The sequence below is a fragment of the Pseudophryne corroboree genome, chromosome 5 (genome assembly GCF_028390025.1).
Source record: "Pseudophryne corroboree isolate aPseCor3 chromosome 5, aPseCor3.hap2, whole genome shotgun sequence".
NCBI classification, from domain to species: domain Eukaryota; kingdom Metazoa; phylum Chordata; class Amphibia; order Anura; family Myobatrachidae; genus Pseudophryne; species Pseudophryne corroboree.
Genome location: NC_086448.1, coordinates 515,286,619 through 515,311,723, shown reverse-complemented (window position 1 = coordinate 515,311,723; position 25,105 = coordinate 515,286,619). Strand labels below are relative to the sequence as shown.

At 45.0% G+C, this 25,105-nt stretch overlaps 1 protein-coding gene across 4 annotated transcripts in view; it reads left to right on the top strand.

Annotated features, from left to right (window-relative positions):
- The window catches only part of LYRM4 (LYR motif containing 4), a 242,501-nt gene that overhangs the window by 52,139 nt on the left and 165,257 nt on the right, over nt 1-25,105 (top strand). For all 4 annotated transcript variants that reach the window (XM_063923092.1, XM_063923091.1, XM_063923089.1 and 1 more), the window contains exon 3: nt 16,791-16,911. In XM_063923092.1, the coding sequence (XP_063779162.1) occupies nt 16,791-16,911 (121 nt within the window). The remainder of the gene's footprint in view (nt 1-16,790; nt 16,912-25,105) is intronic.

The following is a 25,105-nucleotide window of genomic DNA, read 5'->3' as shown; positions in this document are numbered from 1 at the left end:
GGCAAATCAGTTAATACCTGTCCAGGCGTCTCAAACACCGTCAGGGGCTCTAAAGCGCCCGTTACCTCAGGTCGATACAGACACGGACACTGACTCCAGTGTCGACGGTGAGGAAACAAACGTATTTTCCAGTAGGGCCACACGTTACATGATCACGGCAATGAAGGAGGTTTTGAACATTTCTGATACTACAAGTACCACAAAAAAGGGTATTATGTGGGGTGTGAAAAAACTACCCGTAGTTTTTCCCGAATCAGATGAATTAAATGAGGTGTGTGATGAAGCGTGGGTTTCCCCCGATAAAAAACTGCTAATTTCTAAAAAGTTATTGGCATTATACCCTTTCCCGCCAGAGGTTAGGGCGCGTTGGGAAACACCCCCTAGGGTAGATAAGGCGCTCACACGCTTATCAAAACAAGTGGCGTTACCGTCTCCTGATACGGCCGCCCTCAAGGAACCAGCTGATAGGAAGCTGGAAAATATCCTTAAAAGTATATACACACATACTGGTATTATACTGCGACCAGCAATCGCCTCAGCCTGGATGTGCAGTGCTGGGGTGGCTTGGTCGGATTCCCTGACTGAAAATATTGATACCCTGGACAGGGACAATATATTATTGACTATAGAGCATTTAAAGGATGCATTTCTATATATGCGAGATGCACAGAGGGATATTTGCACTCTGGCATCAAGAGTAAGTGCGATGTCCATTTCTGCCAGAAGAGGATTATGGACGCGACAGTGGTCAGGGGATGCGGATTCCAAACGGCATATGGAAGTATTGCCGTATAAAGGGGAGGAGTTATTTGGGGTCGGTCTATCGGACCTGGTGGCCACGGCAACGGCTGGAAAATCCACCTTTTTACCCCAAGTCACCTCGCAGCAGAAAAAGATACCGTCTTTTCAGGCTCAGTCCTTTCGTCCCCATAAGGGCAAGCGGGCAAAAGGCCACTCATATCTGCCCCGGGGCAGAGGAAGGGGAAAAAGACTGCAGCAGACAGCCTCTTCCCGCGAACAGAAGCCCTCCCCCGCTTCTGCCAAGTCCTCAGCATGACGCTGGGGCCTTACAAGCGGACTCAGGCACGGTGGGGGCCCGTCTCAAGAATTTCAGCGCGCAGTGGGCTCACTCGCAAGTGGACCCCTGGATCCTGCAGGTAGTATCTCAGGGGTACAAATTGGAATTCGAGACGTCTCCCCCTCGCCGGTTCCAGAAGTCTGCTTTACCAACGTCTCCCCCCGACAGGGAGGCGGTATTGGAAGCCATTCACAAGCTGTATGCCCAGCAGGTGATAATCAAGGTACTCCTCCTACAACAGGGAAAGGGGTATTATTCCACGCTGTTTGTGGTACCGAAGCCGGACGGCTCGGTGAGACCCATTTTAAATCTGAAATCTTTGAACACTTACATACAAAGGTTCAAGTTCAAGATGGAGTCACTCAGAGCAGTGATAGCAAACCTGGAAGAAGGGGACTATATGGTGTCGTTGGACATCAAAGATGCTTACCTCCATGTCCCAATTTGCCCTTCTCACCAAGGGTACCTCAGGTTTGTGGTACAGAACTGTCACTATCAGTTTCAGACGCTGCCGTTTGGATTGTCCACGGCACCCCGGGTCTTTACCAAGGTAATGGCCGAAATGATGATTCTTCTTCGAAGAAAAGGCGTCTTAATTATCCCTTACTTGGACGATCTCCTGATAAGGGCAAGGTCCAGAGAACAGTTAGAGGTCGGAGTAGCACTATCTCAAGTAGTACTACGACAGCACGGATGGATTCTAAATATTCCAAAATCGCAGCTGATTCCGACGACACGTCTGCTGTTCCTAGGGATGATTCTGGACACAGTACAGAAAAAGGTGTTTCTCCCGGAAGAGAAAGCCAGGGAGTTATCCGACCTAGTCAGGAACCTCCTAAGACCAGGCCAAGTGTCAGTACATCAATGCACAAGGGTCCTGGGAAAGATGGTGGCTTCTTACGAAGCGATTCCATTCGGCAGATTCCACGCAAGAACTTTTCAGTGGGATCTGCTGGACAAATGGTCCGGATCGCTTCTTCAAATGCATCAGCGGATAACCCTGTCTCCAAGGACAAGGGTGTCTCTCCTGTGGTGGTTACAGAGTGCTCATCTGCTAGAGGGCCGCAGATTCGGCATTCAGGATTGGGTCCTGGTGACCACGGATGCCAGCCTGAGAGGCTGGGGAGCAGTCACACAGGGAAGAAATTTCCAGGGCTTGTGGTCAAGCATGGAAACGTCACTTCACATAAATATCCTGGAACTAAGGGCCATTTACAATGCCCTAAGTCAGGCAAGACCTCTGCTTCAGGGTCAGCCGGTGTTGATCCAGTCGGACAACATCACGGCAGTCGCCCACGTAAACAGACAGGGCGGCACAAGAAGCAGGAGGGCAATGATGGAAGTGGCAAGGATTCTTCGCTGGGCGGAAAATCATGTGATAGCACTGTCAGCAGTGTTCATTCCGGGAGTGGACAACTGGGAAGCAGACTTCCTCAGCAGACACGATCTTCACCCGGGGGAGTGGGGACTTCACCCAGAAGTCTTCCACATGATTGTGAACCGTTGGGAAAAACCAAAGGTGGACATGATGGCGTCCCGCCTCAACAAAAAACTGGACAGATATTGCGCCAGGTCAAGGGACCCTCAGGCAATAGCTGTGGACGCTCTGGTAACACCGTGGGTGTACCAGTCAGTGTATGTGTTCCCTCCTCTTCCTCTCATACCAAAAGTACTGAGAATCATAAGAAGGAGAGGAGTAAAGACTATACTCGTGGCTCCGGATTGGCCAAGGAGGACTTGGTACCCGGAAATTCAAGAGATGCTCACGGAAGACCCGTGGCCTCTACCTCTAAGAAAGGACCTGCTCCAGCAGGGACCATGTCTGTTCCAAGACTTACCGCGGCTGCGTTTGACGGCATGGCGGTTGAACGCCGGATCCTGAAGGAAAAAGGCATTCCGGATGAAGTAATCCCTACCCTGATCAAAGCCAGGAAGGATGTAACCGTACAACATTATCACCGTATTTGGCGTAAATATGTTGCGTGGTGCGAGGCCAGGAAGACCCCTACAGAGGAATTTCAACTGGGTCGATTCCTGCATTTCCTGCAAACAGGATTGTCTATGGGCCTCAAATTAGGGTCCATTAAGGTTCAAATTTCGGCCCTGACAATATTCTTCCAAAAAGAACTAGCTTCTGTTCCTGAAGTTCAGACGTTTGTCAAGGGAGTACTGCATATACAGCCTCCTTTTGTGCCTCCAGTGGCACCTTGGGATCTCAATGTGGTTTTGGGATTCCTAAAATCACATTGGTTTGAACCACTCACCACTGTGGACTTAAAATATCTCACATGGAAAGTGGTAATGCTGTTAGCCCTGGCTTCAGCCAGGCGTGTCTCAGAATTGGCGGCTTTATCCTATAAAAGCCCTTACCTAATTTTTCATACGGATAGGGCAGAATTGAGGACTCGTCCTCAATTTCTCCCTAAGGTGGTTTCAGCATTTCACTTAAACCAGCCTATTGTGGTGCCTGCGGCTACTAGGGACTTGGAGGATTCCAAGTTACTGGACGTAGTCAGGGCCCTGAAAATATATGTTTCCAGGACGGCTGGAGTCAGAAAATCTGATTCGCTGTTTATCCTGTATGCACCCAACAAGCTGGGTGCTCCTGCTTCTAAGCAGACGATTGCTCGTTGGATTTGTAGTACAATTCAGCTTGCACATTCTGTGGCAGGCTTGCCACAGCCAAAATCTGTAAAAGCCCATTCCACACGGAAAGTGGGCTAATCTTGGGCGGCTGCCCGAGGGGTCTCGGCTTTACAACTTTGCCGAGCAGCTACTTAGTCAGGGGCAAACACGTTTGCTAAATTCTACAAATTTGATACCCTGGCTGAGGAGGACCTGGAGTTCTCTCATTCGGTGCTGCAGAGTCATCCGCACTCTCCCGCCCGTTTGGGAGCTTTGGTATAATCCCCATGGTCCTTTCGGAGTCCCCAGCATCCACTAGGACGTTAGAGAAAATAAGAATTTACTTACCGATAATTCTATTTCTCATAGTCCGTAGTGGATGCTGGGCGCCCATCCCAAGTGCGGATTGTCTGCATTACTTGTACATAGTTATTGTTACAAAAATCGGGTTATTGTTGTTGTGAGCCATCTTTTCAGAGGCTCCTTCTGTTATCATGCTGTTAACTGGGTTCAGATCACAAGTTGTACGGTGTGATTGGTGTGGCTGGTATGAGTCTTACCCGGGATTCAAAATCCTTCCTTATTGTGTACGCTCGTCCGGGCACAGTATCCTAACTGAGGCTTGGAGGAGGGTCATAGGGGGAGGAGCCAGTGCACACCAGATAGTCCTAAAGCATTTTACTTTTGTGCCCAGTCTCCTGCGGAGCCGCTATTCCCCATGGTCCTTTCGGAGTCCCCAGCATCCACTACGGACTATGAGAAATAGAATTATCGGTAAGTAAATTCTTATTATCTGCGCTCCCCCCCCCCAGCCCCTGCAGTGCACATGGGCCCTGATTCCAAGTTGTTAACTCGCTAGCTGCTTTTAGCAGCAGTGCAAACGCTAGGCCTTCGCCCTCTGGGAGTGTATCTTAGCATAGCAGAAGTGCGAACGAAAGGATCGCAGCTTTGCTACAAAAAAAAAAGATTGTGCAGTTTCAGAGTAGCTCGAGACTCACTCCTAGCTAGCGATCACTTCGGACTGTTTAGTTCCTGTTTTGACGTCACAAACACGCCCTGCGTTCGGCCAGCCACTCCCCCGTTTCCCCAGGCACGCCTGCGTTTTTCAGCACACTCCCGGAAAACGGTCAGTTACCTCCCAGAAACGCCCCATTCCTGTCAATCACTCACCGATCAGCAGTGCGACTGAAAAGCGTCGCTAGACCTTGTGTGAAACTGCATCGGCTTTTGTGAAAGTACGTCGCGCGTACGCACTGCGTGCCATACGCATGCGCAGAAGTGCCAATTTTTAGCCTGATCGCTGCGCACAACGGCAGCTAGCGATCAACTCGGAATGACCCCCATGGTTTTGCCCAACTGCTAACAAATTTGCTGCTGCAATCAACTCTGAATTAGGCCCATTGTATGAGTATTCTGCTACATCCTCCGGTCTGTGACCGCGCTGTGATATATATATTATATTTAAGTCCAGAGCAGCTTTATTGTCATAATAATTTCTGCATTGCATGTGACTGTGTGCCTGTATCTGCTGTGTGGTTTCACTTTCAGTGTTTCCCAGATATAACTGTCACTATTTCTGCTGCGGGGTACACTGGGCTCCACAAGTATAGACATTGGGGTGTGTAGAGTAGGATCTTGATCCGAGGCACCAACAGGCTCAAAAGCTTTGACCGTTCCCAGAATGCAAAGCGCCGCCTCCTCTATAACCCTGCCTCCCTGCACAGGAGCTCAGTTTTGTAGTTGGTGCTTGCAGTAGCAGGCATGTCAACAGGAGGCTGCTCCAGGCAGTCTAAGAAAATAGCTTTTTTTTAAGAAAAAAGTGAAGTCTACAAGGGCTGCAGCGGAGGTTAGATGTCAGGGACATTCTCTGCTGCGGCTCCATCTCTCCCACAGAGGCGTTGTAGACTCCCGCTCCCTGGTTGCTAGGTACACACAGCAGGAGGCTCCGGTTTTCTTCTTGATCAGACACACATGGCTGGGGCTCTCCGGGATCGTGTGGCCGCATTTCGGGAGGTGGTAAGTGGGTCCCGCTCGCTTTTTCGCGATCCGGCGCGGCCGGTGGGAGGCGGGCCGCGTGCGCTGGTGAGGACACTGTGTCAGTACAGGGACCCCACTAGGCCACCAGGGCAAGGGCACAGGTCGGTTTCTCTCATAAACCGTTTCTCATGCAGCCCACAGTACCAGTGGTTAAGTCCAGCAGGGGGAAAGGCTTAGACCTGTAGCCCCTCCCCCAGCCCCAGGGCGCCATTTAGAGTAAATGTTCCCGCCCTGGAGCTGCATATCTCTCTCTCTCTCCCTCACTCCCAGCAGTGTTTGGGCGCCATTACACTCGGCTACACTGTTCCTGGGACTGTTTGGGCAAATCCTCCTCAGTATGCCGCCTGCATGTCAGCGCTGTGCATCTTACAGGACACTTAAGTATTCTATATGTCTGTTGACAGTGGTAGTTAAAAAAGAGTGCATTTAGTCAGGGTTATTTAGTACAAGTACCCTGTGATATACATCCAGTCTTTACTGTGCATTGTTATATCTATCTTCTATATAGCTTTATAGCTAGTCCAGTGCAGTATTATTGCATGTCATAACTTCTGCATTGTACAACTGTGACTATTGTGTGTGCATTTGCCTGCAGTGTGACTTCCATTTCGTGTTTCTCACTCAGCTTGCTATCCCTATATTCTATAACCTGAGGGGGCTAGGTGTGTCAGGTTTATAATATTAATATAGTTTATTCACAAGATATACTCAGTGTGTATTTTTCTATGTGATTTTAGTCACCGTATCTCTCCTAAATTCCTGTTTGTGCTGACTACACTGCGCAGGGGTTTGGGTCAGTTATTGTGCTGCTGATATTGTACTGTGTTACCTTGTATTGCGATATATCATGTCCGCCAAAAAGGGTAACGGTTCTGGGGCTGAACCCACTGGGAGTGGTAATGGAGTCGCAGATACATTTGAGGAAAACGTAGCAGCTGAGGGTTTTGGTTCTGGGGGTTCCCTGCCCCCCAGTGGGACTGTAGCAACTGGGGTTCAGAATGAACCACCGTGGGCTACCTTCTCCACGCTACTGACTACACTAGTTACCAAACTAACGCCCCCTATGGGACCTCCTGTGCCGGTGCAACCGTTCATGGTCCCCACAGTTAATCCGCCGTGGGCAGATCATTTGTCCAATCAGTTACAGCAATTGAACCATTCCTTGACTACTAAGAAGTCAAACCCTCGCCTGCCTAAGACCAAAAGGTCCTCTAAGTGGGCCATTACTACCTCACAATTCACTGCTGTCCCTGACACCTTGTCTGATAAGGATGGCGTTTATACTGACCCCACAGATTCCGATCCTGATCAATCTGAAGGGGAGGGTGTTTCACAAGTGGATGTTCCTGATTTATTGGAGGCTATACGGTCAATTCTTCAGATTACAGATGAACTGGAACAGTCCGTTCCTCCTAAGAAACTGGATAGGTTTAAACGTCAGAAGGTGGTTAAACTACAGTAGTTTTACCACACTCTGATCATCTGGTTGATATTCGTCAGGAATCCTGGGAAAACCCTGGAAAGAAGTTCACCCCTCATAAGAAGCTACTTGCTCGCTATCCTGACGCGCCGGAGCTGACTAAAAATTGGTAGACACCTCCACCGCTGGATTCACATGTGGCAAGGATGGTGGTCTCCTCAGCTCTACCTGTCACTACCGTTACGTCTCAGAAAGAGCCTACGGATAAGCATGTGGAGGGTTGTCTAAAAGCGATTTATACCCTTGCGGGCGCTGTACATAGGCCCACCATTGCAGCAACATGGGCTGCAGAAGCTATTGAAGCGTGGACCCAGGAGTTGGAAGCTGAAATCTCTTCTGACCGTGCTAGACAATGCTTGTCGTAAATTGTCACAGCTTCTCACTATGTTAAGGAGGCGGCTTCTGATGCCGGTGTTCTGGCAGCCAAGGCTTCGACTACGTCAGTTCTAGCTCGCCGGATCTTATGGCTGCAGTCCTGGTCTGTGGATCTGGACTCTAGAAAAACCCTGGATGTACTCCCTTTTAAGGGAAATATCCTTTTTGGAGAGGACTTAAATAAGATAGTGGCTGATTTGGCGACTGTACCGAAGGTTAAAAGTACTTCCTTTCGTCCTTCAGGAAAAGCAAAAGGTCAGGCGTACACCAAACAGGGTCTCACTTCCAAATCTGGCAAGCCAAAGCCCAAACGTGCCAGGGCTGTCCGTCAGCCAGCTACCAAAACCAATAAGCCTGCCGCATGACGGGGCGAGCCTCCCCATGGGGGACCCCAGGGTGGGGGGCCGGCTTCTAAGGTATACCCAGGAATGGTTGAAGATCACTTCAGATGCCTGGGTATGGGAAGTCGTCACTCGGGGTTACGCCGTCGCCTTCAAAACCCGTCCCCCTCATCGATTTTTCCTGACAGACGTTCCTTCGGATCAGACAAAGGCAAAGACTCTTCATTTGGTGGTACAGACCCTCCTGAAAACAGGAGTGGTAGTACAGGTGCCTCTTGCTCAGAGGGGCCAAGGGTACTATTCGCCGCTGTTCCTAGTCCCGAAACCGAATGGGTCCTCCCGGCCCATTCTCAACCTCAAGGCGTTGAACAAATTTGTGAAGGTATCCAAGTTCCGTATGGAAACTCTTAGCTCTGTTGTCCTGGCCTTGGAACCTGGAGATTATATGGTCTCCCTGGACATACAGGATGCCTACCTGCATATCCCTATAGCAGTGTCGCATCAGCAGTATCTGAGGTTTGCGGTTGGCAATCTACATTACTAGTTTCGGGCGTTACCTTTTGGTTTGACCACGGCTCCGCGAGTCTTCACCAAAGTCATGGCGGTGATGACGGCTGTACTCCGCCGTCAAGGGGTCAGGATCCTACCGCACCTGGACGACTTGTTGATCATGGCAAATTCCCCAGAAATTCTCCTACATCATCTGGATCTGACTGTCCGGTTTTTGCAAGCCCACGGGTGGCTTTCCCTTAGGGTGGTGTTTCTGTTGGCTATTGCCTCTTCTAGAAGAGTGTCAGATTTGGGCGCCTTGTCTTGTAGTTCCCCATATCTGATTTTTCACCGTGACAGGGCGGTTCTGCGGACTCGTCCCGGGTATTTACCTAAGGTGGTGTCTTCGTTCCACCTTAATCAGGAAATTGTGGTTCCGGCCCTTGTCTCTCCTGATTTGTCTCCCAAAGAGCGGTCTTTGGATGTGGTACGGGCTCTCCGAATCTATGTGAAGAGGACTGCTTCCATCCGGAAGTCTGATTCTCTCTTTGTTCTGTTTGGTTTACACAAACGTGGCTGGCCTGCTCACAAGCAGACCTTGGCCAGGTGGATTAGAATGGTGATTGCACATGCTTCTGTGAGGGCTGGTCTGTCCGCTCCTGCTCACATTAAGGCCCATTCTACTCGGTCTGTTGGACCTTCTTGGCGGCCCGCCGTGGTGCGATCCTTGAGCAATTGTGCAAGGCGGCTACGTGGTCCTCAGTGAACACGTTCATAAGGTTCTATGCCTTCGATACGGCCGCTTCCCAGGATGCTTCCTTTGGACGCTGGGTTCTCATGCCCACTGCAGTGCGTCCCCTCCCATGAGGAACTGCTTTAGGACATCCCCAATGTGTATCCTTGTGGAACCCAGTGTACCCCGCAGCAGAGCACGAGATTTATGGTAAGAACTTGCCTTTGTAAAATCTCTTTCTGCGAGGTACACTGGGCTCCACAAGGCGCCCACCCTGACACACTTAGCTTTTTTGGGTTGGTGTGGCATTAGCCGCTGACACTTTCTCCTGGGGTGAAATTGTGTTGTCTGTGGCTACTAACTGTTGTTGTCTCTTTTACCTGCTACTGCATTGGGCTGGTTAACTAAAAACTGAGCTCCTGTGCAAGGAGGTGGGGTTATAGAGGAGGCGACGCTATGCATTCTGGGAACAGTCAAAGCTTTTGAGCCTGTTGGTGCCTCGGATCAAGATCCTACTCTACACCCCAATGTCTATCCTTGTGGAGCCCAGTGTACCTCGCAGAAAGAGATTTAACAAAGGTAAGTTCTTACCATAAATCTCATTATTCTGTACCCTGGGCTAGGTGCATTTGGGTCTTACAATATTGTTATACACAGTGTTTATCTATATATCGATATAAGTATACTTCCACTGTGTTACAGTCCCATTATACCCTGTTTAATTGCACAGGTTTTTGCTTTTGTCTGGCTTTATAATCGTACTGTGTTAGCCCATTTGTTGCATAAATAGGGGGATATTCAATGCTTGTCTGATCCTTTCCGATGGAAAGGATCCGACAGTGCAGTATTCCTGTCAGATTTGGCTGTTCTCGACAATGCCAATCTAACTTTTGTTAAAGTCGGGTTGACTTTGTCGGAACTGGGGCCAAAACCTGTCGGATTTGGCCATGGAATCTAGCAAAACATGTGGATCCGCGGCTAATCTGCCGTCCACGTGTTTTCAGACAAATCGGAATTGCCGACTTGTCAGTAAAAAAGCAGCCTCATTGAATAGGTCAAGACGGCAGTTTCCGACTACAATTGAATACCCCCCATAATGTCTAACAGAAGGGGCAGTAAATCTGTGGAAGTTCCTGCATCATGCAGAGCATACTCCAAGGATTTATCAGAGGGGAATTGTTGTATGATGGTCTGTGCACTGCTTGTCATGCACCTCCCAGTCGCTCCCATGCCCCTGGTCCCTCTAAGCGAGCTGCTTCCTCGTCACAGTCTATCAACCTCTCTGATGTCTCATCTGAAGAGGAGGGGGAGCATACGGTCCTGTCAGACACTGAATCCTGTGTTTACTGATGAGGATTCTCCCTTACAAATTGATGTCCTTGCTCTGGTGGCTGCTCTTAAGCATATCCTTCAAATCACAGATGAGGAGGATTCCACTGCTGTGGCACAGGAGTGGTTGTACTCGACCCTGTTTCTGGTTCGGAAACCCAATGGGTCTTTTCGGCCTATACTCAACCTCATATCTCTAAACAAGTTTGTGAGAGTGTCCAAGTTTCGTATTGATACGCTGCGCTCAACTGTGCTGGCTATGGAACCCGGAGACTATCCTGAATCTACAGGATGCATTTCTGCATATTCCTATTGCCATCTCGCATCAGAAGTTCCTGCGGTGTGCTATTGGCAACCTTCACTACCAATTCCAGTCTCTACCATTTGAACTGGCTACGATTCCTCGGATCTTCACCAAGGTCATGGCCATGATGACGGCCCACCTCCGTCGCCAGGGGATCAGAATCCTCCCCTACTTGGACTACCTGCTGATTCTGGAAAATTCTCACAATGCCCTAATCAGTCATCTGCAACTTACTGTGAATTTCCTGCAAGCCCATGGGTGGCTAATAAATTGGAAGAAGTCCTCTCTGGTCTCAGCTCAGAGTATGGTGCACCTTGGGGCACTCTTGGACCCACATGGTCAGAGACTGTTCCTGTCTCCAGACAAAGTCCTGAAGCTTCAGGACAGGATAAGACACTTCATTCGGCGAGGCAAGTCCTTGGCCTATTGGTGTCAATTTCACTCTTGTCCTCTGCAACGGTTGATCCTGTCAAAGTGGGACGGCCTACCTCATCGGATCAGATACCAGATGGTCTCGTTGACTCTGGAGATTCACCTGTCGCTGTCCTGGTGGCTCCAGGACCAGCAATTGTGCAGGGGCCATCCATTCTGGATCCCCAACTGGGTCCTACTGACAACGGACGCCAGGCTGCAGGGATGGGGAGCGGTGTTGGAGCAACACTCATTTAGGGTCATTGGACCATGGAGGAATCCCTCCTCCCGATCAACATTTTGGAGCTGAGGGCAGTGTTCAATGCACTATCTCTTGCCCTGCCTCTGGTATGGAACAGGCCTGTCCAGGTACAGTCAGACAACGCCACTGCGGTGGCACACATAAACCATCAAGGCGGCACTCGAAGCCGCATGACAATGATGGAAGTGTCAAAAATCCTTTGTTGGGCAGAGCGCCGTCTGCCAGCCATATCGCCAGTGTTCATTCCGGGCGTCCTAAACTGGGAAGCAGACTTCCTCAGTCGCCAGGACGTTCACTCCGGAGAGTTAAGCCTTCATCCAGAAGTCTTTCAACTCCTGGTGGACGGGTGGGGCCTACCAGACGTAGACCTCATGGCGTCACAACACAATCACAAGGTTCCGGTCTTCGAATCACGGACCAGGGACCCTCAGGCAGCATTCGTGGATGCATTGGCAGTTCCGTGGAACTTTCGGCTGCCTTACATATTCCCGCCGGTGTCACTGCAGAAGTTCAAGCAAGAAGGAGGAATGCTAATTCTAGTTGCTCCAGCGTGGCCCAGATGCCATTGGTTCTCAGACCTACAGGGTCTGTCGACAGAGCGTCACCTTTTACTTCCTCAGAGTCAAGACCTCCTCGTACAGGGCCCTTGTCTCTACCCGGACCTGGCCAGACTGACATTGACGGTGTGGCTCTTGAAGCATCACTCCTGAGGGCCAAAGGATTTCCTGAGGCGGTTATCCAAACTATGCTGAAGGCCCGCGAGCCGGCATCTGCCCGGATTTATTACAGGGTTTGGCATTCTTATTTCACTTGGTGTGCTGATAAGAATTATGAAGCTGGTAGATTTAAAACTTCCAGAATTATGGCTTTTCTGCAAATAGGCTTGGACTTAGGTCTTCGTCTGGCCTCCCTCAAGGTTCACATATCTGCCTTGTTTGGTTTTAGTGCAAGATTGCCTCTATACCTGATGTTCATACATTCACTCAGTGTGTTCTACATATTCAGCCTCCCTATGTTCCCCGTTGGTTCCATGGGATCTGTCTGTTGTGCTGAATGCCCTGCAAGAGTCACCCTTTGAACCTCTTGAATCGGTGGACCTTAAATGGCTCAAAGCCAAGGTCCTGTTCTTGCTGGCTTTTGCCTCTGCAAGGCAGGTATCGGACTTAGGGTCTTTGTCCTGACGTCCACCATGACCGGGCAGCTCTACAAACTAGACCAGGTTGTTTGCCTAAGGTGGTGTCATCAGTTCCGGCCTTTATATCTTCGGACTTGTCAATCAAAGAACGTTCTTTGGATGTGGTAAGGGCTCTCCGTGTCTATGTGGAGAGGACTGCCTCTATTAGGTGGTCGGATGCTATTGATTTATGGAATCTTATTTATGAATATTAATATTTAATATAACATATATGGTTATTAATATATGGATATATTTAAATTAATATGCGTTATCATATATATCTGCAAATATATTATGTCAGGCTTACAAATTAATTGGCTGATAAATATATGCAGTCCTTATATATATATATATGACTTATGAAATTATGAAGTTAAGATTCCTTAAAGAGAGTTCAAGCTTGAATATTACCGCTCTTTTTATATGATTCTTTATTTACAGGCAGATCAAATCGTACAGAATAAGATATACACAGTAGTGATATATATACTAATTATAATTATATTAAGCTATGCTATGTTTCCTTCGTTACATAACATAAAACAACATGACATAAGTTTCACAAACAGTTTCAATTATTATCATATTTATACTTGCAAGTTAAAGATTGCCATCCCAAGAATCATTCCTTCTGCATGTTCTCCATGACTTCTCCTCCTGACTGACTTCCTTCCTTCTCCTTCTTCTTCTCCCTCTCCCTCTTCCTTCTAACTCCTAACTACAAGTCTGGTCCTTTTATCTCATATTTTACCAATTCAAACTATCATATTCTCATAGTTTCCAATGGAATAGGTAATTATAGGTTTGTCAGATTCCAAGGTGTAATAAAACAAACATTGAACTGGGCTGTCGTGTCCTGTTCACGGAGGCATGGTGTCATAAAAGTGTGGTGTCCACACTGCCTTAAGCAAGTATAGTATTGTAAAATCTGGAATGTCTTTTCATCCAAAGTTCTGTTGTATTGACAAGTTTTCCTGGGGTCGGTTACACAATGTTTTATCAATGGATGTGATCTCTTTTCATAGTAGTTAATTTATACTCCCTAGCTTTTAACCTTCACTGGACAATAGACAAACCAGTAGATTCTGATCTACTGTAAGCACACCTGTGAATTCCAATGACCAACAGAGCTCTGTCACATACCTATTATCATTTATGGCCTAATACCTTTTCTCTACAATGACTCTTGATCTTACTGTAACCTCTCTGGCCTTATTTATGACTAGAGCAGAATAAACCTGTTCCCTACACTATTTTTTACCATCTTGCTGTAAAACACAAATATACAGTATATCTATATAAACACATACACAAACCTAATTTCTTAAATCAGCTAAACATTACCTCATACATTCAAACTTATTTCATATCTATTCCTTACTATATATATCCACTATACTGTCCACTATGGTAACATCGCCTATTTATAATGAATTATATTTTGATTCAGACAACATCTATTGCCCTAATATTAGACTAAGTGCAGACAATTACCTATAAGGCAACAATGCCCTCTTTGTCCAGTTTGGTTTCCACAAACGTGGCTGGCCTGCGAACAAGCAAACCTTGGCCAGATGGATTAGAATGGTGATTGAACATGCTTATGCGCAGGCTTGACTCCCAGCTCCTGCTGCGATTAAGGCCCATTCTACTCAGTCTGTTGAATATTCTTTGGCAGCCCACCGTGTTGCATCCGCAGAACAATTGTGCAAGGCGGCTACGTGGTCCTCAGTGAACACGTTTCTTAGGTTCTATGCCTTTGATACCTTCGCCTCCCAGGATGCCTCCTTTGGACGCCGGATTCTCACATCCGCTAAGGCACGTCCCCTCCCTTGAGGAACTGCTTTAGTACATACCCGATGTTTCCCAGTGGAAACCAATGTACCCTGCTGCAGAAAAGTAGAGTTATAGTAGACTTACCACTGTTAACTCTCTTTCTGCAAAGTACATTGGGTTCCACAGGGCACCTACCCTGACGCACCGATCTTTTTTGGGTTTGTATGGCAATAGCCACTGGTACCTTCTCCTGTCGTGAAAATGTGTTCTTCTGTGACTAACATCTGCCTTCTCTCTCGCTTGCTCCTGCATTGGACTGGTTATCAAAACTGAGCTCTCTGTGCCTGGAGGCAGGGTTATGGAGGAGGCCCCTATGCATCCTGAGGCAGCTAAAGCTTTACCTGTTGGTTCCTCTGGATCAAAATCCACTCTACACACCGATGTTTTCCTGTGGAACCCAATGTACTTTGCAGAAAGAGAGTTAACAATGGTAAGTCTACCATAACACTCCTTTTGTTTGTGAGCAGTATTAACTGTGGTAAGAATCACTCTTAAGGCCCAGGCTTGTCTGTGTAAAGCTAGGTACACATTGGAGCGACTTGTTCCCCAACCAACCGTCGAGCCAACTGAGTGGCCGATTAAATAAGCTATACACACTTACTTACCAATCAGCCACTCGATATGTCTGTCCTCAAATCACAGCTGGCCAGCATTTGAATTTACCCACCCAGCTGTGTATGGGTGGTCAGTGGGTCGCCTGTACACACAGCCAAATGCCCAGATATATCTGACATTGGCTGTGCTGCAAGGCCAATGCTATTTGTCTGTGAACAACGTTATTTTGTCCTTAAATATCGTCCAGAGTGTACCCCAACGTAAACCAGCTCTGCTGGAGTTTTCAGTTTGGAGAAGGTCTAGTAAGTTAGTAAAGGTAGAAGCCATTTTGTCCATAGACCCCTAGAGTGTCACTCAAAACATCCTCTAATCTTCCCCTGACCTCTCCCCTCTTGTCCTTTTTCTTTGTTACATTTGTCTGTCGACTGTCTCAACATGGATGTCGCTATACTCCCTGAATTTTAACTTTTCTAAAACTGAAGCCATTGTCTTTCCCCCACCTCCTACCCTCTTTCCTCCGTTTCTTCCTATCCAACAGCCCCCCCTTACATCTTCGCTGCAGTCACGCTAAACAGCCCTTGAAGTTGCACCATGCTGTAGCAGGACTCTGTAGCGCTGAGCTTTTTTTTTTTTTTTTAGGGTTTTCTTTTTTTTGTGAAAATTAGTTTTAGATGCAAATAAATGTAGCAGCTTCTGCTGATTATAATGATATGCAGCATGCCTATATTCTGTGTATAACTGCAGCTGTGTCAGCATCTGAAATGCCACGTTACAAACACCAACATAGCATTTTGTATGCAAATGCAGTTGCAGTCACACACAGAACTAGGCGTGCTGCTTATGGTAATCACAGACTGGAGGAGTGTAATGGGTACACAACCCAACCTCACCAGGTTTCCAACAGTCTGGGTTGGAAAAAGAGATCCAACCAAAAAGTCAAACTAAAATGATGTCAGCCAACACACAAACTGCACCATGGGTTCCATGCAAGCATATCGCTAAGTATCTTTTATTGTCATCCTTTTTCTGCCAAGTAAACTAGGTGTATTATTACTGTGTGTGCAGTGCATACATCAAAACGTATAGGTAGCCTAAAATGTAAGTTTAATAGTTTTTCCTTGATAAGGCTCTATCCTCTTATTTGTCAATGTCTGCCATGGCAGAGGAGGCTGTCCTCGTTCCTTCTGGCAGCTTGTTAATGACCTACCCTGGCCGCTAACAGAGGCTTCTCCTTACTCCTGCTGAGTGCACTTTCTTCATATAGGCACTTTGTTTTCCGTCAACAGCATTCTGCTTCCAGGAGTGAGGACAGCCGCTTCTCGCTGTAGCAGATGTCAGAGTAACCAGACCTCATCAAAGTAGTAATCTAATTTTTTATTTAACGGTGGTAGTAATAATAATAAAAGTCTTATTTATATGCAGTAGCGCTCTTTCTCCAATAGGATTCAAGGCACTTAACAGAATGAACATAATACAGTACAGAAACAATGAAGTACACAAAAGCTTTTTATAAAATACGAGAGCATGGAGATACTAAAGGGACATTAAGGGAATGCTTGAGTAAACAAGAAAGTCTTCAGTCTGTTTTTGAAGGATTCTGGAGTGGGGCCTCTTGAACTGTGCGGGGAAGTGAGTTTCATAGAACAGCCAAAGGGATTTTTCAGCTTTGGGTGGGTTGATGATTATTAAAATATTTACTGTTAGCTTTGAATATAAAATATAGACGAATATTTAATTGTATTCCGTTTTACTTACTAGAACATATGCAATCAGAAGAATAAGAGATGCTTTCAGAGAAAAAAAGAATGTTCGTGATTCTCATGAGATACAGACTCTTGTCAACTTGGGTAAAGAGAACTTGGATGTTATTCAGCGCCAGGTAAGAAATTAACAGTGACGCTACTAATTGCTCTAACATTGCCCCTTACAAAAAGAAGTGTTAGCATAACAGTGGCAGGCCTGATATCTTCATGAATTTTGAATGGCAGAAGGTAGTGATCAAAAATGGTGCAGGTTTGATTAATGGGATAGATGAAGAGTCTAGGTAGTGTTAATATACATGAGCTGGAGGCATAAATAGATGCCACATTTTTATTTGATATTGGTCACTTTCCAAGTTTAGGCTAACATGCCCTTTCTTTGTTTTCCCATATGGAAAAACCGCAACTACAAGTGTGTCCTCCTACGCTATTGCTGCAGTTGTGCCAAACATCCCTGCACAAGCCGACTGAATTTTTCACTCAAATTTGCATCTTAATCGTAATGTGATGCGACAAACTCATTTCACAAGACTGCACTGATTAATTTGAAGTGTGATACTTGTATATCTGTGTGCAGCGGAGTCTGAATCTGTATACATGCTATGATGCATTTGCCGCCAAGTTCTTTTCTACTTTGTATTAGAGATGCGCGGGTTCGGATTTACTCGGTTATTAACGCCAGAATTATCGCAAGTTCTTTTTTTCTGGATTTTTCTTATTGGCTAACCAAAACACGTGACGTCCGTGAGCCAATAAGGAGATTCGGGTAAATCCAAGTAAAACCGAACCCGCTCATCTCTACTTTGTATACAGATTCAGACACAATAATGCTGAAATGTGTTGCAGAATTATTTTAAAAGCTGAAGAATTCATCTCTACTACAGTACGATTAAAATATGTATGTTTGTACGCTCCCTTCTCTTAGCACTCTGTCACTCTGCCTTTCCCTCTAATGGGGCCCATACATCAGCAATCAATTAGGGCAATTGTCTGTTCTGCTGAAGAGTGGGTTGAGTGATCAGCCACATCCACCATGTTTAACCATCTTGAATCGCCAGTTCCGACCCAAAAATAATCAGAATCGGCGAGTCAGAGATTTATCACGTTGCATTTTTGTAATCATCAGAGTCTGCTGCTTGGCAAATCAGATCGCCATAGGCAATTCTGCTGACTGATCTATGGGCCGCTTTATACGTATTATTCTGTGCAGTAATGGGTTTGAAGATTTCGGGGATGATTGAATTCCCCTCTTAATTGGCCTATTTGTCAGGAGGTTTTTTTTCTTCATAAGCGCCTTGAGTCCTATTGGAGAAAGAGCGCTATATAAATAAAATTATTATTATTATTATTATAAACTATGTAAACAAATGAATTTCTGCATAATTTTATGTCTGTTGCTATATACTAGTGCAGCAAAAGGCTAATTACCGCTGCAGACGGCAGTCCCCATTATTACACAGTCCACCCCAAATAAATTGGTTTAGTTGCGCAGTATAGTTGAAAGAATTTTGGGTATTCTGGGGTTGCTGAATTAAAAACAAAGTAGTTTTTTCTAATTACTCTAGTTCTTGAAAAAAATGGATACCGTCAATCAATAGGTATTTAGCCATAACGCATGCATATGGGACTCTACTGGAACATTCTACTGTAGAAAGTGAAACATGCAAATATTTTTTATGTTCACTCTGCGATCAATCTAGAATATCTCCCCCCCCCCCCCCCCCCCCATATACAATCTAAAATATAACCCCACCCCCTCCATATATAGCTGATCAGCCACTGTAAGTTGACCAGTTTGCGTTGTCTATTGGGTTTTCCTTGTTTCTCGTCTGCGTATCTCAAAAATTGGAACCTAGCAAAACCAATGTCCTGTTCGGAATCAGCACCACTAAGTTTTACCAAAATCGGTCTAATATGATTGCCAGTGTTGCTTAATGTTATCAATGGGGACTATGGTCTGACCCCTATGTGCTGAACTCCGAAAAGTGAAACATTTGGATGTGAGGGAATATTCTATGGTCTAATGAATTAGTCGTCAAAAACAAAACTAAGCACTATGCTTGGTGCAAAGCAACACAGTGAAAACACTTTCCATACAGCGAAGCATAGTGACGGCAGCATAATGTTATGGGGGCTGCTTTTCTGTAGCAGAGATTAGAGAGCTCATATATGTAAGTAGAGGAGAAAATGGATAAAGCAAAATGCAAGGAATTCTTGGAGTAAAACCTGCTTGAGTGCTTAAACATCAAAGCAGAATGATTCCCACATGACAATGGACCAAAGCATACAGAAAGAAAGCCACACTAGAGTGTCTTAACAACAAAAAGTATCTTAGTCAAAAGCCATGTCTCAATCCAGGTGAGTATTTGTGGAAATGCTCTAACCCAGTGGAGTCTGAGCAACTTTGCTAAGAAGAATGGGTACAAAGGCCCTGATTCAGCTTTATTTGCAAAAGTGCAGAAATCGCTAATCCACGATTTTTGCACTTCTGCACAAGCGCGCACACACAAGCAATCGCAGTCTAAGGTCTAAGTACCAACGGGGGGCAGTGTTTTTTGGGCGTCAATGCGGCTTTTGGGGGGGGGCACGTTGTGTCCGGACCATTTGCGGGGCGGGCCATGGAGTCTGCCTCTGCAACCCAAAACGTGGCACCCTAAAGGTGCGAACGCTTCGCTGTTTAGCAAAGTGATCATATTTTAGTGGGGGTGAAGGACTCAGCATGTGGTGCGGCCTTGCCCTGTGCTGGACGACCCCCAGCGTGCTAGTGGAAGGAGTTGTAGTTTTACGAATTTTTGCAATACTACAGATGTGTCCTCTTACATCCCTGCTGCAGTCACGCTAAACAGCCCTTCAAGTCGCGTCATGCCATCTTAGATGCAATGTAATGCAATAGGACGCATAAGCAGCTACTGCTAATTAAAATGATATGCAGCTTGCCTATATGCTGTGTGTAACAGCGACTGTATTTGCATACAAAATGCTATGCTACAGTGTTTTCCTGGAAAACACTGTAACATTTCATTTCGGATGCAGATAGAGATGCTGTTACACACAGAATATAGGCATGCCGCATATGTTAATCAGTCCGACCCGACGGATCGGGCAGTGTGTATGCACAACACATAGATATATCTGCAGATCAATTGATCTGCAGATATATCTATCTACTAGTGTGTACCCATTAGATGCACTAAGCTTAAGTAGCTAGTATACTACAAGCGAACTAAGACGCAAAGATGTGGAAATAATATACAATCAAGGTTAAACAGGCGTAGGACCATTTTGATACAAGTGACCCCTGTGCCATGCAACTTTATGCTTAATCTGAATCTCTGATTTTATACGTATTGCTTTGCTACAAAAAAAAAACAATCCTAAGTACACTATATGGGAGCTAAGACCCAAAACTGAGGAAAAAGTATGCAGTCTGTGAGATGGCAAAAGACAGGTCAGATGGGAGTGACCTTCGCCATGCATCATTATGCTTCACCTGTGACTTTATACAGATTCCTTTGTGACAAAAATCTAATCCTACTGTACGTACCTAGAACACTATTTGCTTACTAAAGCTGGGCATACACTATATAATTATCTGGCAGATATTCTGCCAGATCTGGCTGGTTGGAATGAAAATCTGGTAATGGATTGAGAGCAAATGACAATCGATCATTTGATCCCAAACACTGAAAGACTGTCTAAAACTGTTGTTTGTTAAAGCTGTAGTGTCACCAGTTTGTCTGACACAACAGGTTATTGTCCATTGTCCAGTTTTTGGTAGCTAATAGTGGATTATCATTTACTCTCGGCCATTACCAGATTTTTATTCCAACTAGCCAGATCTGGCAGATAATCTGCCAGATAATTGTATAGTGTATGCGCAGCTGAAGACGTTAAATTGAAGAAAAAGTACGCAGCACTGGAGTCAAGACAGGTGTCTTGCACCATATGGTGCAAAAGAAAGGAGAGGTCTATGAGAACATATATCTGTGTATATATAATATAATATTTGTTGATCAACAACACTTGTGCGATAATAATTGAACAGAGGTAGTACAGTGATTGCAGGCATATTGAGCTATAAAATACAGACACACATCAGAGCAGCCTTCATAAGACTCTGTCATGAATTGAACATACTGCAATGAAACGCTTTATCATTTAGGCTTACACAGCCACTGGCACATTCCTAATATATACTCTTGAAATGAAATCAGAGGAACAGAAATGTTATGTTTCATATCTGCTCCAGTTTACAAGTTAAAAACTTTGGTAGGTTGAAACGTCAGCTTCAGTTTGTAATGATGGCTCAGAGTAATTGTATTGTATAGCAATCTTAACATCGACTTCAAAAAGATATTTTCAGCAAATTTGATATAGTTTATACAGAAATTGGTTGGATCGTATTAAGTAATGGTTACGACCCATTAAGTGGAATTGCAGCACCTTCCACCTGCAACCTTGTTTTTTAAAGCAATAGATCACAATTGTTTTTGTTAACCAGACATGAAGACACAAACAAGTATACCCATCAGAAGGAGGGGAGGAGGAGCATTCATTGGAGAAAGTAAATGAGGGGTTTTACAGAGTTATGAGCTGGAGGACTACCTACCAAAGCAGCAGCCCTATGAGGAATGGATAGCAGGAGAGTCCACTTAAATATGGGAGTCCTTAAAATCCAACCATCACATACAATTTCCCTTCCAAGAGATATAAATCATCCATAGATGTTACAAAATGCGGTGGTGTGCATTATGTATGTGCTGTAGGAAACATCTCTTATAATTGGAGTATAGAATACCAGAAAGAGAGAGAAACCAGGGTCAACTGGAACAGTGTTATCAACAATTGCAGCGGACTGCCTTATAGTAAGGACTAATAGTATCACCTAATATGGAACTAGGTGCCTCTAGAGAGTCTAGATATTTGACACCACCAGAAAACTGGGCTGTCCATGGGGGCATATTTGTGGAAAGCCATCATGTAGGTATACCAGAGAGCTAGATAACATTTTAGTATATGGTAGAGATTTATTTATAGAATCTTATCTTGTAAAAATAAAATGAAACTGACTTTCACTGAAGATGCATGACTGTACAGTATACGTCTGAATGTTACTCAGTTGCATTTTTATTTTTAATTGAGCACTTAGCATTAAAAGTATTTATGAAATCATAATGCTGTATGTTTGGAACTTACCTATGCACAACTTTCTATTACCTAGTGCACAGGTTCTCAAACTCTGTACTCAGGACCCCAAACAGTTCATGTTTTCCAGGTCTCACAGAATCTCAAGTGAAATAATTAGGTCCACCTGTGGATCTGTTATACTGTGTCAGTTAGTAATGAATAGACCTGTGTATCGGCTAGGTGACTGCAAAACGTGAACTGTGTGGGGTCCTGAGAACGGAGCTTGAGAACTTGTGGCCTAGTGTAATGTATCAGGGAGTTTCTGAGCAAGATACCTTAGTAATAAGCTTTTAGATTATTTTTATTTATTTTTAATAGCTATATGTGGAAATGTATGTATTCGTACAGGACATTCCTTTGTAATCTTTGCAACTAAAAGTTATATACAATAAGCTCAATACTTAAATACTGATTCATATAAACCAGAAATTATACAGTCTTTATGGGCTACTTTACACTTACTAATTCTTAGACGTCCTTTTTGTTGACCATGGCAGGAAAATAGTTGTCATAGCACCTTTTAAATTTGACCTTCACACAGACTCTGCTTCATCTGGGGGCTCCATAATGCAGTGTGTATAGCAAGTGTCACCTTTCATGTAAGTGACCAGCACAGCTGCTGTCCCTACAATTTAATGCTGATGACATCACCTTAATTTTAACTGAACACTTCGTTGTGTAGGTGTTTCATTGTGTATTAGCAGTGAATGGTTATTGATGATCATTGCTTATTCCATTGCACTTCTGGGTAAATAATCAATCTTACGTTTTTTTGCTAATTGCCATCAATACTATGCATAGATTTATCAATACCTCTTAATTGCCAAACTTTAACAATGTACTTACTGTAGCTGGATAAATCATTTTCACAAACAGGCCTGAATGTACAGTACTAGAGCTCTCACAATGGTAATGCATTGTGTATGTGCAAGTTATACAGGTATACCAAAAAAAAAAAAAAAAAAAATTAGTATTAAACATTGACTTAAATTAGGAACCTTCAGTTTTTGACTACACTACAGAGTGTGCTTGATATCTGTTTATCTTTTAGTGATAAAATAGTTTTTCAGCATCGACTTTTTCAAGGTTGAAGTTAAATTATTTCTAGGAGACATTTACATTATACAATAGTTTCTTGTATTTATTCAATCTGTGAGCTTTAAAACAAAATTCGAGCAACACCCCCTTGTGTGATTTGTGAAGACTGACCTGACTGCATTCCATTTTCAGAAAATCAGTATGTTGGTTTCCTGGTTTTCATGGCACAGTCTTTGGATTATTAGAGCAGTTTAGATCAAAAGTATAAATATGAACCAGTTGTAATGAACCAACGTTAAAACAAGAAACACATGAGGACAATAGCGCATGTTAAACCAGTTTTTCCCAACCTTGATCCTTAAGGCACACTAACAATCTAGGTGTTAGTGGTGTCCATACTTGAGCACAGATGGTTACATCAAAATAACTGAGGTACTAATTAAGACACCTGTGCTCATGTATGGCTATCCTTAAAACCAGGACTGTTAGTGTGCCTTGAGGATCATGGTTGGGAACCCTTGCCTTAAACTATCCTCAAAGTCCGTAATTTTATATGAAAGTATGCATAACATACAACTTACTGCTTAGTGTTCATGCTTAAAATACAATGAAAGTATTTAGAATCACTGCAACACCTTAGGGAAGTTTCATTTTCTTGGCACTGTTACTTTTAACAATCCACTGTTGAGGTTATAGTGCTATTTATGTTGTTCATGACACTCAAATACTGTATAAATGCATAGCACTTATTTTAGTACTGGTCCCAAATGGGAGCATTTTCAATACACTGCCTTTTGCAGTGGAGCAGATGATGGGACATCGAAGGGCACACACAGAGCAGAATCTTGAGATTTTTCACATCTATGTATTGTTGGGTACCCGCAACTGCTGTGTGTATCTAGCCTAAAAAATCTGTTTGGAACATCATTTGAAAACTATATCCTTGTATGGCTATGAAATCTGATTTAGATAATTATGTACTGATAGTTAAACCCACATTTGAACAAGTGTATGCTTTTTCTCATGACTACAGCAAGTATTATCTCTGAGCATTTCAATCCTTGATAATGTTACATTATGAGTATGTAGACTATATCACGTTGTGTTTATAAGAATACTAGCTGGAGTCCCCGGCGTTGCCCGTGATTTTAAGAATGTCTGTTTAAAAAAAGAAATTGAAATATTAAACACACAGTATAAATAACATTGTAGGTAGCTGGGGTGGTGGTCTTCAGTTTGACGGCTGTTGGGATCCCGGCACACAGTATACCGGCGCCGGAATCTGGACAGCCGGCATACCGACACTTTTTCTCCCTGTTGGGGGTCCACGATCCCCCTGGAGGGAGAATAGATAGCTCGCCACCGTGCCCGCAACGTGGCGAGCGCGGAAGGGGCTCATTTGCGCTCGCCACGCTGTCTGTATGCCGGTGGTCGGGATTCCGGCGCCGGTATGCTGGTCGCCGGGAGCCCGGCTGGCGGCATACCATACTACACCCGGTAGCTTAATACTCTGCTACGGGATGAGGATGGTAAATTAGAATGATAGTTGTTCGTTACTTTACATTGGTTGGAGATCTAGTATATAGGCATATCTTGCTTCCCTGACGCACTTTGTGCAGTGGCCGGACCCCTTTTTGGTCCCCCAAGGGACCCTGCTCTTCCCACTAAACAACTCTCAGTGTGTGGCTTCCTGCTGCCTCCATTCCCCTCCTCACATCATGTCCGTGCCCCTGTGAAATTATAGATTTTTTTTACAGTTTCTTATATAGCGCAGCACATTATGTATCTCCTGATATACTCTGTGCTGCTGGGGGGGCCGTGCTACTTCCCCCTCCTCACATAATGTCACTGGCCTTGTCACATGCAACCCTGTCATCACTGAGATATCATGCATGTCCTGATAGTCTGTGCTGCTGGCCCACCCCTAGGGGTGCTAGTTGTGTGTTACCCCCACAGTGTTTGTTTCCGGAGTGTAAGTCATGTGTAGCAAGTTTGGTGTAAATTGCTCCAGGCATTCTAGAGTTATGTTGTCTGCTGAAAAACTCTGTGCTGCTGTCTCCCCCCTCGGGGTGCTAGGGGTGTCATACC